The following is a 19,989-nucleotide window of genomic DNA, read 5'->3' on the forward strand; positions in this document are numbered from 1 at the left end:
ATTTATATGGTTTAATCCTTGCAAAAGTATGTTTTATAGTGTAGGAAGCGGAATGGATGGTGAAACGAGACATGGAATGGAGCTTGGATGGAGAACATGGTCATTTACAGACTGCCCAATTTGACAGACTGCCAGTTTGACAGACTGCCAGTTTGACAGATTGCCCAATCTGCGTCGCAAGTCCAGAATATGCTCAAAATGAGCCACCCAGCCGGGTGAATTTCATGCCTAATAATTCACGCGGCCGAGTACGATGACACAGTAACTGCTGAGTTCTGTTTTTAAATAGTTTTGAGGAAGTTTTTGGGGCATATTCAGAGATATTTGCACGAAAAATTATCAGAGGAAAAGATGAGGATTATTGGAGGGCAATCACTCAACTTCCATCATCCCGGAGGAGATTTGCTACCATCCACACATCAATTTCATGAGTTCTATGGTTCTTCTTTATTGTTTGTGGATGTGTAACTAAACTCTTACTTTGCTCCTAATTTGTGAAAGGTGTGAATTACTTTTGGATTATATGGATTAATATTAATTTATGATCTTTTTCTACGATGCTTTTTTACATTGAATTATAATTCTGGCTTGTTTTATTATTCAATCATGACTTTTAGCTAATGTCTCTTTAACTTGGTTAAAAGGTGGAAACGTAGATAAAGAGTTTGAGATTTGTATTGTGTTCAGCATATGAATCTTGGATAAGTTAATTTACGTGTCGTTACAATAATTGTTGGACATTTACCACGCTTCCGTAGGAATGTTCAATTGATTTTGTAAATGAATCATGTACGTTGGAAATTAGAAGTTGGATTAGAGCTTACTATGCTTCTGTATAAGTGATAATCCGATGAGTACGAATTTGATCTTAGTGTTCAGCAAGGTTAAATTCAAGCATCTATAAACATATTCAGTGTAAGTAGAATGAACGAGATTATTACAACTTTCATTAGATTAATTTTTAATCCATAGGTTATTTGATCCATTAAGTTAATTCACATATGGAGCATATTAGGAGCAATGTTCTCAATCTCTTGGTTATATTTTGTGTTGTCAATTTATTTCTTCATTTATTTTTGTTTCAATTTAGTTTCTCTTTTTTAAAATTCCAAAATTTACTTGCTTTCGAATTAGATAACCATACGCCTACCTGTGATTCGACACCCTAAGTGTATACTTGCAGGTAAGTTGTAATTTTAGAGTTATTATTTTAAACTTGATATCTTGTGTGGACTGAATTAGATACTCGAAAATTACACATTATCTCTCTTACTTTATTCTTTTTTCACTTTAACTATTTATAATTTTTTTTTTAAAATGAGTGTAGAAAATGAAATGATTATATTATTGTGGAATGGAGGAATTTGTAATTAATATATATAGTACTATCTGTTAGTCTATGCGCGTAGCATGTAACAAGCAGTGATAAATTTGTCGATCCCAAAATATAATAATGAATTTTTCTTTGAATTGTTGTTGTCATGAGAATGTGCAACTGCTACTACTATTGATTATCGATAACTCGGTTATTGTGCAAATCACACAGAGCATATGTCTCTATGATATGATATATCACACTGAAAAAGCAAGTAAACCACACTTCAAAATTTAGATGTAACACACTTAATAATCTAACATGATTTTGCATGCAATACCCTCTAATCAAGGGCAGACGCGGTAAATAACGAGGGACTTAAGCCTCTACCAATTATTAAGCACACAAAAGCAAATTAAATTAGGCATATTGTTCTATAATATCTCGAAACTTTCAAAAAAATGGTTTTTAGCCATGAACGTTCAACTTGGCAAATAATATCACGAACTTTATCCGTGACTGTTATTTCCCACCGCAACAAATTCATGCTACATTAACATAACATGTATGTTGAGTTCGTATACATCTATAATGACAAAATCATGAATCCTAAATCGCGAACCCTAATCAGCATCCATGTCATTTTAATGTAGTATGAATCTGTCGCGATGTGTGAAATAATAATCATAGATAAAGTTCGTGATATTATTTGTCAATTTGAAAGTTCATCAGAAAAAACAAATTTATTGACAGTTACATGACACTAGGGACCAATATCCCGTTAAATTATAACTCGATCTCATAACCACAGGGCTCCGGCTTTCTTGAGCAAGGGCCGGAGTTCCTCTGCGACGAGGGTCGCGATGACCCTCTCCGTCCCGCCGAACCACCGCCCTGCGACAAACACCGCCGGCAACTGGAGCATCACCCCGGCCTCGGCCAGGTGGTGCCCCAGGTCGTCGACGTGCGCCTCTTCCAGCTCGCGCAAGGTGGGGTCCGGCCCCACGCACTGGAGGAGGCGCCTCACGACGAAGGTCATGCAGCAGCCGCGGCGCGCGACCACCACCACCGCCTTCTCCTCCACCATGGTCCTGAGCTCCGCCGGAGAGAGACGCCTTAGCATTTTTTTTTCTTGAATTTCGTGAGATTTCAAATTGAGGATGATTGAGATCTTTGTTATTTCTTGTTTTGTTATGTACTACAACTATAATAAATTGGATAAATGGTCCCATTTATGTTATATCAATTTACATTCACACTCTTCAGAAATTATATTAAATTTTTTACCTGCAAAGGTACAAATTGCAACGATAAGTAAAATTTTAACCTATTTTTTTCTCTTTTCTTTGATTCAATAATGTGTATCTGTGGAATTCAGTCTAATGCAATAAATCTATTTTGAAAATTGAACAAGCCCAAATTCGATACTCTCTCTGTTTTTGAAAAACAATCCAAAATATCTATTTTGGTTCGGCTACAAAAATTACTCTCAATTTATATTTATGGAAATTTAACTCAAGGGTGTGGACTGGTCGAGTGGTATGAGAATCGTCTATCCTTAATCAAAATGGCCAAAGGATTATCCCTGCCTTTGGATATGGAGTAGTCTTAAATCTTAGGCCAGTGTCCCACTTCTCGAGGTGTCTACAAATCAGCACGGAAAATAATCACTAGACCTGCCAGTGGTTACCCTTGGTAATTAAAAAAATATTCACGGAAATTTCATCATCCCTTTTTTTCTCTTTTTTATTATGTTTCATCAATTTTTGTCTTTATCTTTCCCATTTTACTAATTGAATAATTAAATATGTATTATCCACGAATGTGACTATTTTTTTTGGACGATATAAATATTATTTTTTTATAAAATTTCAAAAATAGAATGTGATCATGTAACGATGCAATGGACTAAAATATCCCCCAATTCATGAAGGACATTTTCATACATTTCCACATCAATAAATACTCATACTCTAGTAAAACATCAAAAAATCACATATTTTTTTTGTGTGTATATGTACGTTAATAGGTTATTTATTAATTTTGATTGTATATTTTGCAATTTTTTTTTATTTTATCATAGCGCTTTCAAACCTAACATTTAAACATGCAATGGGATGGTGGGAGCTATATAGTAATTAATGAATCTAAGAAAAATACATTCCTCCAACCGTCCACTATCATATCTTAATCTTTCAAAACTCGATGAATTTATTATAACCTTAACAAGTAGTGATAAATTTGTTGATCCCAAAATAAGATAATATAATGAATTTTCCATTGTATCGTTGTTGTCATGAGAATATGCAACTTCTACTATTGTCGATAACTCGGTTATTGTGCAAATCATAGAGCAGATATATCACACTGAAAAAACGAATATACCACACTGAGAAAATGAGTAAACCACACTGAAAAAAATTAGGTGTAACATACTTACTTAATAATTTAACATGATTTTGCATGCAAGACCCTCTAATCAAGGGCGGACGGAGTAAATAACGTGGGACTTAAGCCCCTACCAATTATTAAGTACTCGAAAGCAAATTAAATTAGGGATATTGACCCTTAATATCATGGGCTTTTCAAAAATATTGTTTTTTCCCATGAACTTTCAACTTGGCAAATAATATCACAAACTTTATCTGCGACTGTTATTTCCTACCACAACAGACTCATGCTACATTAACATGACATGGATGTTGAGTTCGTATACATCTATAATGACGAATGACGAACGTGAATCCTAAATCGCGAACCCAACTCAGCATCCATGTCATTTTAACGTAGCTGGAATCTGTCGCGGTGTGAAATAACAATCACAGTGAAATTTGTGATATTATTTGTCAAATTGAAAGTTCATGAGAAAAAACAAATTTACTGAAAGTTCCATGACATTAGAGACCACATCCTGTTAAATAGAAATAACAACCACATGGATTCCAGCTACATCTATAATGACGAAATCGTGAATCCTAAATCGCGAACCCAACTCAGCTTCCCATGTCATTTTAGTGTAGCTGGAATCCATCGTGGGAAATAACAACCACAAATAAAGTACATGATATTATTTGTCAAATAGAAAGTTCATGAGAAAAAACAAATTTATTGACAGTTACATGACACTAGGGAGCAATATCCCGTTAAATTATAACTCGATCTCACAACCACAGGGCTCCGGCTTTCTTGAGCAAGGGCCGGAGTTCCTCCGCGACGAGGGTCGCGATGACCCTCTCCGTCCCGCCGAACCACCGCCCTGCGACGAACACCGCCGGCAACTGGAGCATCACCCCGGCCTCGGCCAGGTGGTGCCCCAGGTCGTCGACGTGCGCCTCCTCCAGCTCACGCACGGCGGGGTCCGCCCCCACGTACTGGAGGAGGCGCCTCACGACGAAGGTCATGCAGCAGCCGCGGCGCGCGACCACCACCACTGCCTTCTCCTCCACCATGGTCCTCAGCTCCGCCGTGGAGAGACGCTTTAGCATTTTAATTTCTTGAATTTCGTGAGATTTCAAATTGAGGCTGATTGAGATCGTTATTATTTCTTGTTTTGTTATATACTACTATAAATGGTCCCATATATTATAATAAATTTGATAAATGGTCCCATATATTATATCATAACATTCAATTTTAGTACTATTTGTCCCACCTTTTAGCTAACTCGTTTATGAGATCTAGGGTTCGTCTTATTTATTGTAAATACACATTCGAACATGCATGTATTATTTCATAAGAATTCTATTTTGGAATAAACTCTATTTAGAAATATAAATTCATGATTCTAACTTAGGACCATTTATAAATAATAATAATAATAATAATAATAATAATAATAATAATAATAATAATAACAAATTGAAAAAATGATCCGTGAACAATATAGGATGCATATTTACAGTATTTCGTGAAAATAAATGCATTCAAGGTGGTTGGACAAAATTTTAATTCATTTGAGGTATCTTCTCACATTTTCTTCCTCAATTTGCTTTTTTCAGTCTCAAGGGCACTAGTAACATTTTCTTTTTATCACCTTCTCAATGGGTTGTGCCTTCTATCCGCAAATCATCAAATGCATTTCATTGCCTTAGCAAATCATTAATTCGACGTGTTGGATAAAATCCGCAAAAAATCGACAAACATGTTGCAAATATACATCATATATTGTATAGGGAATGTGATCAAATGAAAACTCTAAATATTGTACAAACTCAAAACTATGATCTGGACCATTAAAAAATGTCAACAAATCACAAAAAATCATCAACATGAAAATGTCAATAGAATTTCAACGGTAGTCAATGATTGATGCTGTGTTGATAACTTGATATTGTGTTGACATTAAAATCTTGAAAATTTACACTGTGTTGATATTGTATTGAAACAGTATTGAAACTGTATTGAGGAGTTTTAAGTTTGTACAATATAAAAATTTGCATTTTATCACTACCCTATTGTATAGATACCATTTTTGCAGTTAGTTTACTTTACAAGTTAGGTCAAGAAAATAATTTTTAAATAAAATTTACATGTGTTTTTTGCAAGATAATTTCTGATGGGTCCTCAAAACAACATCGTCCGCTTGCAAGTTATAATTTTTAATGGACCCTCAAAACAATATCAGCCTCGAGCATTTGTCATATAATAATAAAACAACAAAACAAACAATTATCAAAAATTTATATTATACTCTAAATATAATTATAATACTACATAACTCTATCTTAACTTTTCATATCTAGTCGTCCAATAAGTTTTTTCTTTAATAAGAATTGAGACACTTTTAGTGGAATAAAGAGAGTATATATAATTATTTTTCTTTTGTAAAAGTAGGTATGTAGATAATAGATTGATTGGATGGTTGCATCTATGTATCATTTAAATTCGATTCACAATGTTAGTTCAATGGTATTTACTATATTTACAACTGAAAAAGTTGTCCTACATAGAGCAAAGTTTCAAGGCTTGTGGGTTATAAATGCAACTGCAACAAACAAAGGCCTATAAAAAAATAGGTAAAAATACATTTATTTATCAAAATTAATGTCATATAAAGTCACTTTCGAAGTCTTTTAATAGGTTGGTCATTTATTAAATGTTGAAGATCGTGGATAATATACTTGTGTACCTCAGCATTAATTATAATCCCATAATGATTTAATTTAAAGCCAAAAAATATATTTTTGAAAATCACATACCACGTGTTTTGAATAATCAACAATAATAATCATTTTAGACAAAATTTTAATAAAAAATTCGTGACAATCTAATTTTAGTTTAAATAATTATAAAAATCAAGAATTGTAGTGGTATAAAATTCTGGAGCCAATAATTATGAATGAACACGATTTGTGTGTGTCAGTAAACGAAGTGATGGTAGTAGGGTCACGCTTTACTTGACTTAATTTATTAGTAGTAATTTATTTGGGAAATTTATATTTTCAACTTCCTCAATTTACTATACTATATTTATATTTATACGGATAGATAAATTAATTGTTTCTTGGATATGTGTAAATTAACAATAATTGTTAAAGTTGCGGATCTAAAAAACGGAACTCATATGATCAAACATATTTCGATGTAGTAGTTCGTTTCAAGCTAGCACCAACCTTCAACCTGTTTTTCGAATCCTACATGAGGAAAAACTATGTGTCAATTAAACTAAATATGTATGAATATTGTAAATTTATTAAACAATTTCATTATTTGTGTCCATAAACTAAATATGAAAACTTTAATAACCAGATTAACAAGCTCGTATTTATTGTTGAAACATCGTTCCCAATCCAAAAATAAATAACTGATAAAAAAACAAGAAGGGTTGCAACGGAGCTGGAACTGTCATGTGGTTAGAAGTGAAGCTAACATGGATTGTTGCACCGATTAATGGAATTTAACGACGACATCCATGTGACCTACGATACGAAATGAGTTTTTGTTTATACTTATTATGTGGTGTGAAGTTGTGATCGATCAATGCATTCTAACAACTCCACTTTCAAGATTATAACTTAGTTTTATTGAGTTGTTGAGAATTCAATTCGAATTTAAATGAATTCTCACTGTATGAGTTCAATACCCTATAAATGTCAAGTTTCATGTTTCTAAATTAACTAGTGTATAAAATATTACACATTTATATAATTAAATTTGCTTAATTTTGTTTGAATATTCAAACCAAATATAGGAAGTCTTCTGATCATTCTATTAGTTTGCTCCTTTTGTTTGTGTCTTTTCATAATCATATGTACTATATATATGTCAGATACTTGAAATATGTGCATATGTCTTTTCCATTCTTGCATATTAATATTATCCCAAAAATTCCATTTATAAGCATCTCAAATTAATTTATCTGTAGAGTATTAATACCAAAACCACTATTGCTCGATTGATTCACACATGTGACAACTTTCCTCCACTCACATGAACTCAACTAAAATTATTTAAATATGTCGTACCAAGAAGTGCGGATTAATTGATACTCCCTCCGTCCCGTTTTAGCAGTCTCATTAACTTTTCTGCACTCATTTTGTAAAAATGATAATAAATAGTTAAAGTGGAGAAATAATAAAGTAAAAAAGAGAATAATATAGAAAAGTGTCTTATCTACATTATTCTCTATTTTATTTTATTATTTCTCTACTTTAACTATTTATTATCATTTTTACAAAACGAGGACAGAAAAGTCAATGGGACTGCTAAAGCGGGACGAAGGGAGTAATATATTGCCCCTTATTATAGACTGGGATTCGATTTCTCTTGGGTGTGTTTATGCAGTGACGGATTCAGGTAGGGTTGTCGTTGACTCCATATAGCGGCAACTCCTCTCCAACCTAAGATTTCAATTTCGAACTTCGTCCGCCATGTATTACTAAATCACCATCACACAAACAAAAAGGTTCATTTTGTTGTACTTCCTTCGTCCCACAAAAGGTATCACACTTTCCTTTTTAATTTGTCCCACAAAAGATGTCACATTTTCTTTTTTGAAAAAGTTCTCTCTCACATGAATATAAAAATTATATTTTCTCTCCTCATTTAACACACAAAACAAAACCTTTTAAAATCTCGTGCCGTCCCACAAATGTAACATCTTTTGTGAGACGGAGGGAGTACCATTTAACCATTTCTATGATCATAAATTGTGAATAAAGGCCATATACTAAATTTGTCTTTATTCCTAAAATTTGCAACCAACATCAATCAATACGTGTAGGTCTATTGATAATTACCTGACACAGATAAGATTTTAATCAATGTAAATTAAATTTACTAACGACGCCGTACTGGAAAGTGTTTATTGTGTACTTAATACTTTACACCCAGAAAATTTAATGTAAACCCAAATCAGCTGTCACATTTTATAATGATAGATTACTATTCATTTTTCCCTCTTATTTATTTATTTGTCTAGTCTGGAAATAGTTAAACCCAAAACGTTTTAACTATTTTACATATTAAAAATATGCTGAATAAATGGTTTAAATTATTATGATATAGTATTATTATGCATATTAATAAAAAAAGATTGTGGAGAACATATGGTACTAGCATTTACAGTTATCAGCAATTTTATCCCAATTGTAGGTTTGTAAAGTTAAATGCTTTTCACAGAGGAAATATGATAGTATGGTCCTATATTTGGGTGATTAAATGTTTATGTAACTTCCCTATCGCATTAAATGTCTTCGTATATAAAAAATAAAAATAAAAATAAAAATGTCACATGGTGATTTAGTTAGTAAAGTGCCCCTATCATAACTGTAAATTAATGTATTTAAATCTCAGTAATACCCATTTATTTTGCTAGTAGCTGCGAGATATATTACGCATTTATTTTATTTTATTTTTTTAAATTTAATATAGTCGAGGTAGAGGTGGCGCTGTTGGTGGAAACACTCCCTATCGCGATGCTGAAGAAATAAGAACCCTAAACATATTATTTGATTCTAACTCTAAAAGAATAGAGTGAACTACAAAAATAGTCACTGGACTATGCGTTTATCTCGCCAATGAACCCTGGACTTTAAAAATATCCCCAGACAACCCTAAACTAAGCGTTTATCTCGAAAATGGTCATTTTTCACTGTTTCGTGACGAAAATCTCTTTTAGGGAGTTTTGGAGGGTTTGGGCAATTTGGTCTTTTTGCATTTTAAATCTGATATTATTTCAGTTATGTACTTAATCTGATATTATTTCAAAATTATCATTTTTCTTCCCTTTTGTCATCCTTCACTTTGTTTTTTTTTTTATTTCAATATTAGATTTAATTTTATAAAATTAAATTTTAAATTTCGATTTTTAAATATCAATAAATTTTTTTAATTATTAAAATTACTATTAAATAATAAATTAATAGTTTTAATCAATATTTGATAGTGTCTAATATTAAATCAATAAGGTATGACGACACCTTAGATTTAATCAATATTTAATAGTTTCAATCATAAATAGATAATATAACACGATTTATTCCGAAATAAATATGCATCTAATGTATAGGAGAATTTGACTAAAAATATTATGAAGTTGACTAAATCGTGTTATATGATCTATTTATGATTAAAACTATTAAATATTGATTAAAACTAAGGCGTCGTCGTGCCTTATTAATTAAATATTAGACACTATCAAATATGGATTAAAACTATTAATTTGTTATTTAATAGTAATTTTAATAATTAAAAAAAATTATTGATATTTAAAAATCAAAATTTAAAATTTAATTTTATAAAATTAAATCTAATATTGAAATAAAAAGAACAAAGTGAAGGATGCCAAAAGGGAAGAAGAGTGATAATTTTGAAATAATATCAGATTTAGTACATAATTGAAATAATATCAGATTTAAAATGTAAAAAGACCAAATTGCCCAAACCCCCCAAAACCCCCGAAAAGGGTATTTTCGTCACGAAACAGTGAAAAAGGACCATTTTTGAGATAAACGCTTAGTCCAGGGTTGTTTGGGGATATTTTTAAAGTCCAGGGTTCATTGGCGAGATAAACGCATAGTCCAGAGACTATTTTTGTAGTTCACTCAAAAGAATATTTATAAAAATAATTAGGGAGTAAAACATCAGAATTAAAAGTTTAATTTAGTCAGAATCGGGATTAAATTCGTTGACCGTTAGTTTTTAACGGAACAGTAAGTACAGGACCAAAATCGTCAAATTGTCATATGTTCAGGACCAAAAAATCCAAAAGATAATCTTTAGGACAAAAAACGTACTCCCTCCGTCCGCGAATAAGAGTCTCGTTTTTCCATTTTAGTCAGTCCGCGAATAGGAGTCCCGGTTCACTTTTACTATAAATATTAATAGGGTCCCACATTCCACTAACTCATTCAACTTACATTTCATTTAAAACTAATATATACAAGTGAGACTCATATTCCACTAACTTTTTTCCATCAACATTTTTAATATTTCTTAAAACTCGTGTCACCGTAAAATGAGACTCCTAATAATGGGCGGAGAGTAATATGTTCAGCACCAATTTTGGCCGTTATTCTATTTTGATAATAGGTTAAATTGATTATGTGAAATAACTCAATATAAACATGTGATAACTTTTAATAATCCAATGGGCCTAAGCCTGCACATTTGAGCCCAATAAGATTCTAAATTCAGCGATGTGACTTTTTATTTTTTAATTAGAGCGAAAGAGGCGAAAATTGCAAGAAAAAAAAAGGTTTTAAAAAAATGAAATTCACAGATTCGCCGGTGATCGAGCTGAGCGTGCACGACACGCGCCTCTCGTTCCAGCAGGACAACGGCTCGATGCACGTCGGCACCTCCGTGTGGCCCTGCTCCCTCGTCCTCGTCAAGTTCGCCGAGCGCTGGAGCCCGCTCACCTGCTCCGCCGCCGCCGAGAACCCCTACGCCGCCCTCCTCAACTTCGCCGGCCGCCGCGGCGTCGAGATCGGCGCCGGCTGCGGCGTCGCCGCCATGGGGCTGTACGCGCTCGGCCTCCGCGACGTCGTGGCGACGGACATCGCCCCCGTGATGCCGGCGCTGCGGCACAACCTCAAGCGGAACAAGCCGGCGCTGAGGAAAGCGCTGAGGACCGCGCAGCTCTACTGGGGGAACGAGGAGCAGACGAATTCACTGAAGCCGCCGTTCGATCTCGTGGTGGCGACGGACGTCGTGTACCTGGAGGAGACCGTGGCGCCGCTGATCGGCGCGATGGAGCGCCTCGTGGCGGACGACGGCGTCGTTTTGCTAGGGTACCAATTGAGGTCGCCCGAGGCGCACGAGATGTTTTGGGAGATGTGCCGCGGCGTTTTTGATGTGGAGAAGATCCCGCACGAGCATTTGCATCCGGATTATGCGTATGAGGAGGCTGATGTTTACGTTTTCAGGAAGAAGAGGAAGTGAACAGATCGTCGAATTCGAGATTCCGGTGAGATTTCGTTTGATTTTACTCTCCAATTAGGTTTATGCGAAAATGTGCGGTGTGATTAGATTAGGTTAGGGTTTAATTGAAAAATTAATGTGTTTAGACTTCGATTACATATTTGCACAGCAAAATTTTGTGATCTTATTGAGATTTCTTGTTGATGATATTTTGAATTAACATAAACACAGAAAGCTTGCTAAGATGCATATTGATTATTAGGATTTAGGCATACATAGGCCAGCAGGATCGAGTAATCGAGTTCGTTTTGTGTTAATTTGTTGCTTCGACTATCTTAAATTCGATATGTGATGTTTGGGGCTAATGCAAGATGATAACTGTGTTGAATTCTCTGATTCTGTGGCACTGGTTTGGTTGTTGATTTGGATGATTTGGAGAAGATGAGTGGAATGTGGAGGACTGAACATACTGTTTTCGTGTAGTTTGATACTGCGAAAGACCGATAGAACAACTTTATGTGGCTTTGAGTTACCTATAGCTTGGCAATTTTGGCATTGCAGCTACTTTTTTTCGAGCTAAAGACGAGTATCTGAGTCAGATGTTGAGCTTTGAGGTTCGTCTTCCAGCATTGTGTGTGTGGAAAGGTTTTCAGATGCTCAGCGCGTCAATATTGAGAGAATCAGATTCGTAGTTCATCTGATCACATCAGAGCTTGACGAAAGGGTAGTTGAATGGGATTTATATGTTGGTTTGCCAAATCAGCGAGGGGTTTGTAGTTGAAACGAATGCCAACGACAATTGGATTCAGAGTGGTCTTGCAGCAACTTCGTGTCGAGCTAAAGATGAACATCTGAGTCAGAAGGCTAGAAACCGGACATTTTTTGTGTGGAGCTCTGGGGTTCGTCTTCCAGTATTAAGATGCCTCAGTCAAAACCATAGTTCGTCTGATAACATCAGAGCTAGTGAAGAAAAGGTGGTCGAATTGGTTTTAACGAATAGAAGAGTCTCTGGTGAGCAATGAAGTGTTGGTTTACCAAATCAGCAAGGCGTTTGTAGTTGAAACAAATGCCAACGACAATGCGATTGGGAGTGGTCTTGATGCCACCTGCCATGCATCAGATCGTCGTTATGGAAGAATGGATCCAGTCTTGGAGCCATGTTTCCCCTTCGAGGGCCAATCTCCATCCGGCCCGAGATTTTAGTAGGCTTTCGATAGAGGGATGCCTGAGATAGAGCATGTCTTGATATTCATATGCATCTTTTTTGTTTGATGAAATGAAACATGATTTTGATGTTCGGTGTAGTGTGCTGATGAATGATGTTATTGAAACAGGGTACAACGAAGATGTTCTCGTCTTGCCAACTGAGTTGGGCTTCATTGTCCGTTTCCGATTGAGTTGGCTGGAGATTTGATACTTTTCAGGTAAGAGGTATGCTTACAAATTTTAGTGCAGAATTCATGAAATGTGACTTTACTTGAATGTAATTCACTCTTCATTATGTGAAGTGTTATTTCATGATTTCATTATTTATGTATGAATAACGAAACCTCTTATCTTCTCATATCTTTTCATTATTTATTTCCTAAATTATATAGTTTGTCATAGTAACAAAAATCATTATTTTTTTTATAATTTGGCGTAGTATATAATTCGTTATACTATGTTGTAATTTAATTAATGGTGAATAAATTAAAAATATGATTTTATTACCAATTTTTAAAAAAAATTAATTGAAATAAAATTACATGATTAAAAATTAAATAACATTAAAAATCAAAACAGATTAAAAAGTAAATTTTTTTATTTAGGTAAGAGTTGAATGACTAATGATATTAAATAAAAATATAAAAATATAAAAATTCAAAACAATTAAAATAGCGAACCCTAATATCTAGAAAAGGAAATAAGAACTCAAATAATTATATAAATAAAGGGAATAATTAAGAAAATAGGAACACAATTAATTAAGGGGAAAAAAAGGTGATCATGCACTAGTGAGAATAGAATCGAACTTGAGATAACAATTATGTGTGGTTGCGTTTTTCAACTGGGCTATAGGAGTGCTTCGTAATATAAATGAGAACTGATTTATAGAAAAAACTAGTCTACTTTAACTTTAAATAAATTAAAATTTAATTAAATTATTTTGTTGATTTTCAAATTTCAAAATGTGCGCGAAAAAGCACAACCATTGCACATATCTAAATTGATTAATACGAAATACATATTCAATTGTATTTCCTCAATTTGAAATACTCATTCAATTAATTTGATCCAAAAGTTTTAATCTCTTTAATTTAAAAATATTTACATACTCATAGCGTTGTTCATGATGACCATTGTATCGGCTAAGTAAAAAACCCTGAATCTTGTCGAATACTATCATTTATTAGCTATTACCCTCTTACCTCATTATTTGTCTTTTTACTTTACTTTTTTAATAGGATATTATTATATTACCATCAATAATATCGCATTCACACTGTAACTGTCAACGCAAAAAAAATTTATTAAATAGATCTAATTTATTCCAATATTAGTTATTGAATAAACCATACCCGATGATGCCCTTGGTCTCAGTTAAGTAAAACCATGAAACATTGTCCAATATTAGTTACTACTATTACGTATTATCTCGTAATATCTCATTGTTTGTCGTTTTAGTTTACTTTTTTCAATAGGATAGTATTATTATTATCAATAAAATTATGCATTGACGTAAGAGCATTCCCAACAGTTTCCCTAAAACCTCCCTTATTTCTCCCTAACTCCTGCACATCAGCACCATAATTTATCCCCAGTTTTTAGCCAACTTTTAGCCAACTGCTCCAATGGTTTCTCACTTATTTCTCCCTTATTTCTCCCTAACTCAACATTTCATTTTTACATCATCACTTATTTAATTGTTTTATTTTTGTATATAATAAAGCTAGCTAATTTAATTTATAAGACAAAACAAATAATAGTAATAAAGTTCGTTGTATTAAACACGGGCAAGCTCGCTTTGTATGAAACGGGAGATATAGTTGTTGACTGGGTTGTTGGCGAAACCCGTGACATCCCATCCGGTGGGAGCGGGAGGTACCTCCTCTTCGGAAGAAGAATGAGATATCTCCTCGTCGGACCGAGAATGATAAGACGATTCAGAATTCATTAAATATCGATGGAGAGAGAGAAAATAAATGAAGAGAGAAAAGGGATGAGGATGAGGAGAGAATGAAGAGAGAAAATAAATGAAGAGAGAAAAGGGATGAGGATGAGGAGAGAATGAAGAGAGAAAAGGGATGAGGATGGGGAGATAATGAAGAGAAGGTGTGTATTTATAGGGGGGAAATTAAAAACAAAAAACAAAAAATATATTTATCGCCGAATTATCGCCCACAGTGGTCGGCGATAATTCGGCGATAATCCGGCGATTTTTCGCCGGTTGGGGATAAAACGGGAGGAAAAATCGCCGAATTATCGCCGACCTCTCCCATTGGTCGGCGATAACTCGGCGATAGACGGCGAAAAAACGCCGACTTTTAGCCGGCACCATTGGGAGTGCTCTAACTGCCCACACAAGATCATTTTTGTCACGACCACAAACTTCCTAATGATAGTGACTGCATCTAAACGTGATTCAATAGCACCTTAGAGTCAAGGGATGAAAAATAATCATGATTTAAAAGAAGAAGCCTAGGACAAAAGTCCCGCAGGTGAAAGTGAAATGGGACAACATAAAGTCAGAGTGCGGTCTAGGTTCACAATCCTTCTAACATAGAATCCTATTACAGCGGAAACGTCCAAGACAAGGCAGTATGTATGGAGACATACTACCCTGGGCTACCTATTGACTTATGCGAGGATTCATGCCCAACACCATCGCCTGCCCGTCCACGTTCAACCTGCACATTTAAAAAGAAACATGCAGGGCTGAGTATTTGATATACTCAGTGAGCACATTGCCAAAAACAGTTTTAATTTTAATTGTCAAGCCACAGTTGAGAGATTCACGGGGTTTTTATTTAAAAGGCCCGAGTCTCTAAATACTTTTCCTTTCATAAGAATTTTGATTGCGCAATCACGTACCATAGATATACCATATCTGAACCTTGTGTGAACCGGGAATGTGGCCACATTCCACGACGGTCACTGGACCGGCCAACCCCTTTTGTTAGCTCACGGTCCCCTTATGTGTACACTAGTCCGAGTAGGGTTTGCGGCCCTACTGGGACCCGAATTCGATTTAACATGAATTGGCATAGCCAAGCAGATAGGTAATCATTAAACAAAACATGGCATGACAACATATTTAAACAAGGATTTCACATTTTCATACTAAAATCACATTTCGAAAGGATGCCCACCTCAAAAGCTAAAGCTCCTTCCGGAAATTCCTTAACTTGGTCTTAGATGACGTTCGAAGACGTCCCTTTAGGAAATAAAAGATACTTAATTAGACTTTTGAAATATCCATTAAGCTTAGACATGAATGCATCCTAAGTGCGATGATCATTTTATTCTTCCTTTAAAATTTTCTAGAAGAGTCCTAGAATTTTTGAATATTAATTAAATCGGTAGATTTAATTAAATTAGAGGAATTTTTCACTTAACTAGAGGGTGCTACCTCACATGCCATTTATTTAAGTACTAAAAATTAGGCTCGAGGTCTATTCATCGTTAGCGTATTATAATTTCTTAAAATTAATCATCCGAGCACTTAAGCTAAGGTCCGGAAAAAATTAGACTTATCTTCGTGGAATTAAATTGCGGACTGTTAATTAATCCATAACATATAAAGGCCCATGATTTAAATAAATTCTTAGTCCATACTTTAAATAATTGGTGGCCCAACCTATTATTAAAGAGGCCCAAAGATTTAATTAGCTTCCTACTATTTACTTCCATTTAGTTAGTGGCCCAAACATTAATTAAGAAAGAGGCCCAAAACTCCCTCATTCCATCGGTCTCTCCCCCTCATTCCATCACAAATTTCCCAAATTCCAAACACCAACCCTAATCAACTTCTCTCTCTTCTTCCTCTCGGCGGTATCGCCGCCAACCGCCATCGTCCGCCGCCGCTTCGTCCTCGTCCGCGGCCGCCCGACGAGCAGGGCTGCCGCCTGCGGCGTCGCTCGGCGCCGCTCCACCCCTCTCCGTTCCCTTATCTTTCTCTTTCTTCCTCCATCGGCGAAATCGCCGCCTCTCTGCCACCGGTGCTCCCTCGTCGCCACCGCGGCTCCGTCTTCCTCTCTTTCTTTCTCTCTCTGTCCCGCTCGTGCCACCGCTGCAGCAGCGAGCGCGGCGGCGCACCGCCGCTATGCACGACCGATCTCCTTCTCCTCCTGCTCGGTCCGCCACTACCGCGGAGTCCGCCGGCATTCTTCCCTTTTTGGGGTCTGTCGCCGCCGCCGTTGTGATAGCACGGGCAGTGGTTACGCTGCCCTGCTTCTGCCCGGAGGTCGCCTTCACAGCAGCCCGGCCTTCCCATCACCGGACGGCCGGAGAGCCCTCCGCCACTGTACTCTCTCGCCTCGCCGTTATTTCGTCAGGTAAGGTTATTTATCATTTTTCCCTCTTTTGTTCTTATTTTCTAAGGTCTTGTCCCTTGAGATTAAAGATTGGTGTTTTAAACTTGTAGCTTTGCAATTGCTAGGTTGTAGTGGATGGATCGGAGCGTGGGGCTGTCCATCGGAGAGCCGAAGCTTGCTGCCGGAAGTCCGGCAGATTCACCTCCTCCAGATAAGTTCTCCAGTTGGCTTAGTCATTAGAGTGTCTACTTACTTCTGTTACTTCATGAATTCAGTGATTTTTGGAGCATTAGTCTTTTTGTTAAGGATGGCTTAGTGGTGGAAGGAGATGTTAATTTGTTGTGTATTTATTGGTGTTACTTGGGCAGATTCTACTAACAATCATATATACACATGCTTGAGAAAAAAAAACAAAAAGAAGAAAAGGGAGGTTTGGGGGAGGGTTTACTGATCTTACTTATGTTGATTGAGGCTTCTAAGTTATAGAGCTTCTATATGATGACATGAAACTTGATTTGAAGGAGAGAAAAGGGGTGGAGGTGCATTACCTCTGGAAAGGTTGAAGGAGTGGCTGTCTTTGTTGAAATTCTCGGCTATGTGCCACTCTTCACTCTCTATCTTGCTGAAAATTTGAAGTGTGGGTGAAAGGAGTTGGTGTGTGGTGTGGAGGGGGATTTATAGGCAGATTGTGTACTCTTGAGCCTTAAATGGCTGCTGCATCGTTTGTTGTCATGCTGCAGAAAATATCACTTTTAGTGATCTCCTTGTCTCTCCTTCATGGCTGCAAAACTTGCATCTTTATGAGTAACTAGTACTAGTTATAAATTGGGGTTTGTTGGGATTTTGGCAGAGATTGAATCTGGACTCTTTGGCTCCTTGCTAGCTATTCTTTTGGTGGTTTATGGAGTAGGTACTCGTGAGAAATAAATGGCTGATGTGTAATAGTTGTTGCAGGGCTGACTTGCCTTCTATGGCAAATCCTTGGTCCTCTATAACTAAAGGAAATGTTGTTCTTTTCTTCAATTAATAGCCCCCTTTATTTTCTTTTGTTTCCTAGCCACTAAACTTGTTTTTTTTTTTACTTATTTTGTAGGTGAAAGAAAAGGCTTGGCTGCCTTGCTGCTGCTTTGAGACGTGGGCCATGCTATCCCGGGCTCGACGGCTCGTTCGGATATGGCGCGGTGGTAGTGCGGCGTGGGCTCGGGAAAAGAAATCCAAGTGCAAGCTACCCTAGACTTTATTTCCTTGAGCTTTCGGTTCATTCAAGAGTATTGTAACATTAATATCCCATCTCATCCTTTTGTAAGACCATCATGAACTTCCAAAGAAACAAATTTTTGGGCATTATGTGGACCTTTTCTTTCGGGTACACTTGAATAGCATTCCTTTTTTTATTCCGCAGCGTACATTAGTTGGTTTAGTTCGTTTGATTATTTCTTTAACTTTTACTTTGCAATTAACACTATTAAGTTCATCAAAGGCTCGAGTTCCATTTATTTTCACGAAACAAGAGAACGATAGATTTCTAGTTCGACGTTAACATATATGAAAAGATAATAAAAGAAGCGGGTGCTACATTCTACCCTCCTTAAAGAAAATTTCGTCCCGAAATTTTGCTTATGTTACTCAAACAGTCCTGGGTACTTTTCTTTCATCTTGTCTTCCAATTCCCACGTAGCTTCCTCGTGACTATGATGTTTCCATAGAACTTTCACCGTTACAATAGATTTATTCCTCAATTCCTTGACCTTCCTATCCAAGATTGCCTCTGGCTTCTCTTCATAGCTTAAGTCTGGTTCCAACACCATCTCCTCTTGGTGGATTATATGTTTTGGGTCGAACACATATTTCCTCAATTGAGACACGTGAAAAACATTGTGCACGTTCCCGAAACTCGGTGGGAGTGCCAATCTGTACGCCACAGGACTCACTTCTTCTAAAATTTCATAGGGTCCGATGAAACGTGGTCTTAGCTTGCCCTTGACGCCGAATCTCGTAATTCCTTTAGACGGGGATACTTTCAGAAAAACTTTGTCTCCCGCCTTGAACTGCAGATCGGTTCGGCGAGCATCTGCGTAAGACTTTTGCCTATCTTGAGCTTCCTTGATTCTCTCACGGATCTGGCGGACGATCTCTATCATCTCCTCTACTGAATCCGGTCCCAGCGTCTTTCTCTCACCGACCTCATCCCAATAAAGCGGTGATCTACACTTCTTCCCATACAGTGCCTCATATGGGGCCATGTTTATGGTTGCCTGATAGCTGTTGTTGTACGCAAACTCTATAAGTGGCAATACTGGCTCCCATTTTCCTCCGCGGTCGAGCACTACGGCCCTCAACATATCTTCTAAGATTTGGATTGTCCTCTCAGACTGCCCATCAGTCTGTGGATGGAATGCCGTACTGAAATTTAACCTGGTGCCTAGCTCTCGCTGCAAGCTTATCCAAAACCTAGAAGTAAATTTTGGGTCACGGTCTGATGTGATCGTCACCGGTACTCCATGTAACCGTATGATCTCTTGCACGTAGATCTGAGCTAGCTTGTCCGATCCGTAAGTGATACGAACTGGTACAAAGTGGGCGCTTTTGGTGAGGCGATCTATAATCACCCAAATAGCAGTATTCCCTCGTTGTGACTTTGGCAATCCTGTCACGAAGTCCATTGCAATGTGCTCCCATTTCCACTCGGGAATTTCCAGGGGTTGCAATTTCCCATAGGGTCGTTGATGTAGAGCCTTCACTTGTTGACATGCTAGGCACCTTTCTACAAACGACGCTATGCTCCTCTTCATGCCA

The 19,989-nt window shown here is 36.4% G+C and overlaps 1 protein-coding gene, 2 long non-coding RNA genes and 2 pseudogenes across 4 annotated transcripts; 2 read left to right on the forward strand and 3 right to left on the reverse strand.

Moving 5' to 3' along the window:
* Positions 1-1,988: 1,988 nt before the first annotated feature.
* On the reverse strand, positions 1,989-2,511 carry LOC125195592 (glutaredoxin-C9 pseudogene; annotated as a pseudogene).
* A 1,662-nt stretch (positions 2,512-4,173) lies between these two features.
* Positions 4,174-4,843, reverse strand: LOC125195593 (glutaredoxin-C9 pseudogene; annotated as a pseudogene).
* A 6,143-nt stretch (positions 4,844-10,986) lies between these two features.
* LOC125192642 (S-adenosyl-L-methionine-dependent methyltransferases superfamily protein) lies at positions 10,987-13,241 on the forward strand. The gene is made up of 2 exons (XM_048090266.2): positions 10,987-11,723; positions 13,012-13,241. The coding sequence occupies exon 1, from the start codon at positions 11,024-11,026 to the stop codon at positions 11,696-11,698; it is 675 nt and encodes a 224-aa protein (XP_047946223.1). The 5' UTR covers positions 10,987-11,023; the 3' UTR covers positions 11,699-11,723; positions 13,012-13,241.
* Positions 13,242-15,327: 2,086 nt separating this feature from the next.
* LOC148929721 (uncharacterized) lies at positions 15,328-16,103 on the reverse strand. Its single transcript, XR_016137637.1, has 2 exons — positions 16,030-16,103; positions 15,328-15,567 (listed from the first exon to the last, which is right to left on the reverse strand). It is a non-coding gene; the product is annotated as an uncharacterized LOC148929721 (long non-coding RNA).
* A 525-nt stretch (positions 16,104-16,628) lies between these two features.
* Positions 16,629-18,587, forward strand: LOC148929722 (uncharacterized). 2 transcript variants are annotated; one of them, XR_016137674.1, is made up of 2 exons: positions 16,629-17,214; positions 17,304-18,587. It is a non-coding gene; the product is annotated as an uncharacterized LOC148929722 (long non-coding RNA). The 2 variants fall into 2 exon arrangements; XR_016137673.1 differs by having other exon boundaries at positions 17,319-18,587.
* The last annotated feature ends 1,402 nt before the right edge of the window (positions 18,588-19,989 follow it).

The sequence above is a fragment of the Salvia hispanica genome, chromosome 4 (genome assembly GCF_029641045.1).
Source record: "Salvia hispanica isolate PSC_SH4W2 chromosome 4, Shi_PSC_v1, whole genome shotgun sequence".
Classification (NCBI taxonomy): Eukaryota; Viridiplantae; Streptophyta; class Magnoliopsida; order Lamiales; family Lamiaceae; genus Salvia; species Salvia hispanica.

What these genes read in the sequence shown, in the direction of transcription:
- LOC125192642 (XM_048090266.2), top strand. Translation starts at nt 11,024, where the DNA reads ATGAAATTCACAGATTCGCCGGTGATCGAGCTGAGCGTGCACGACACG.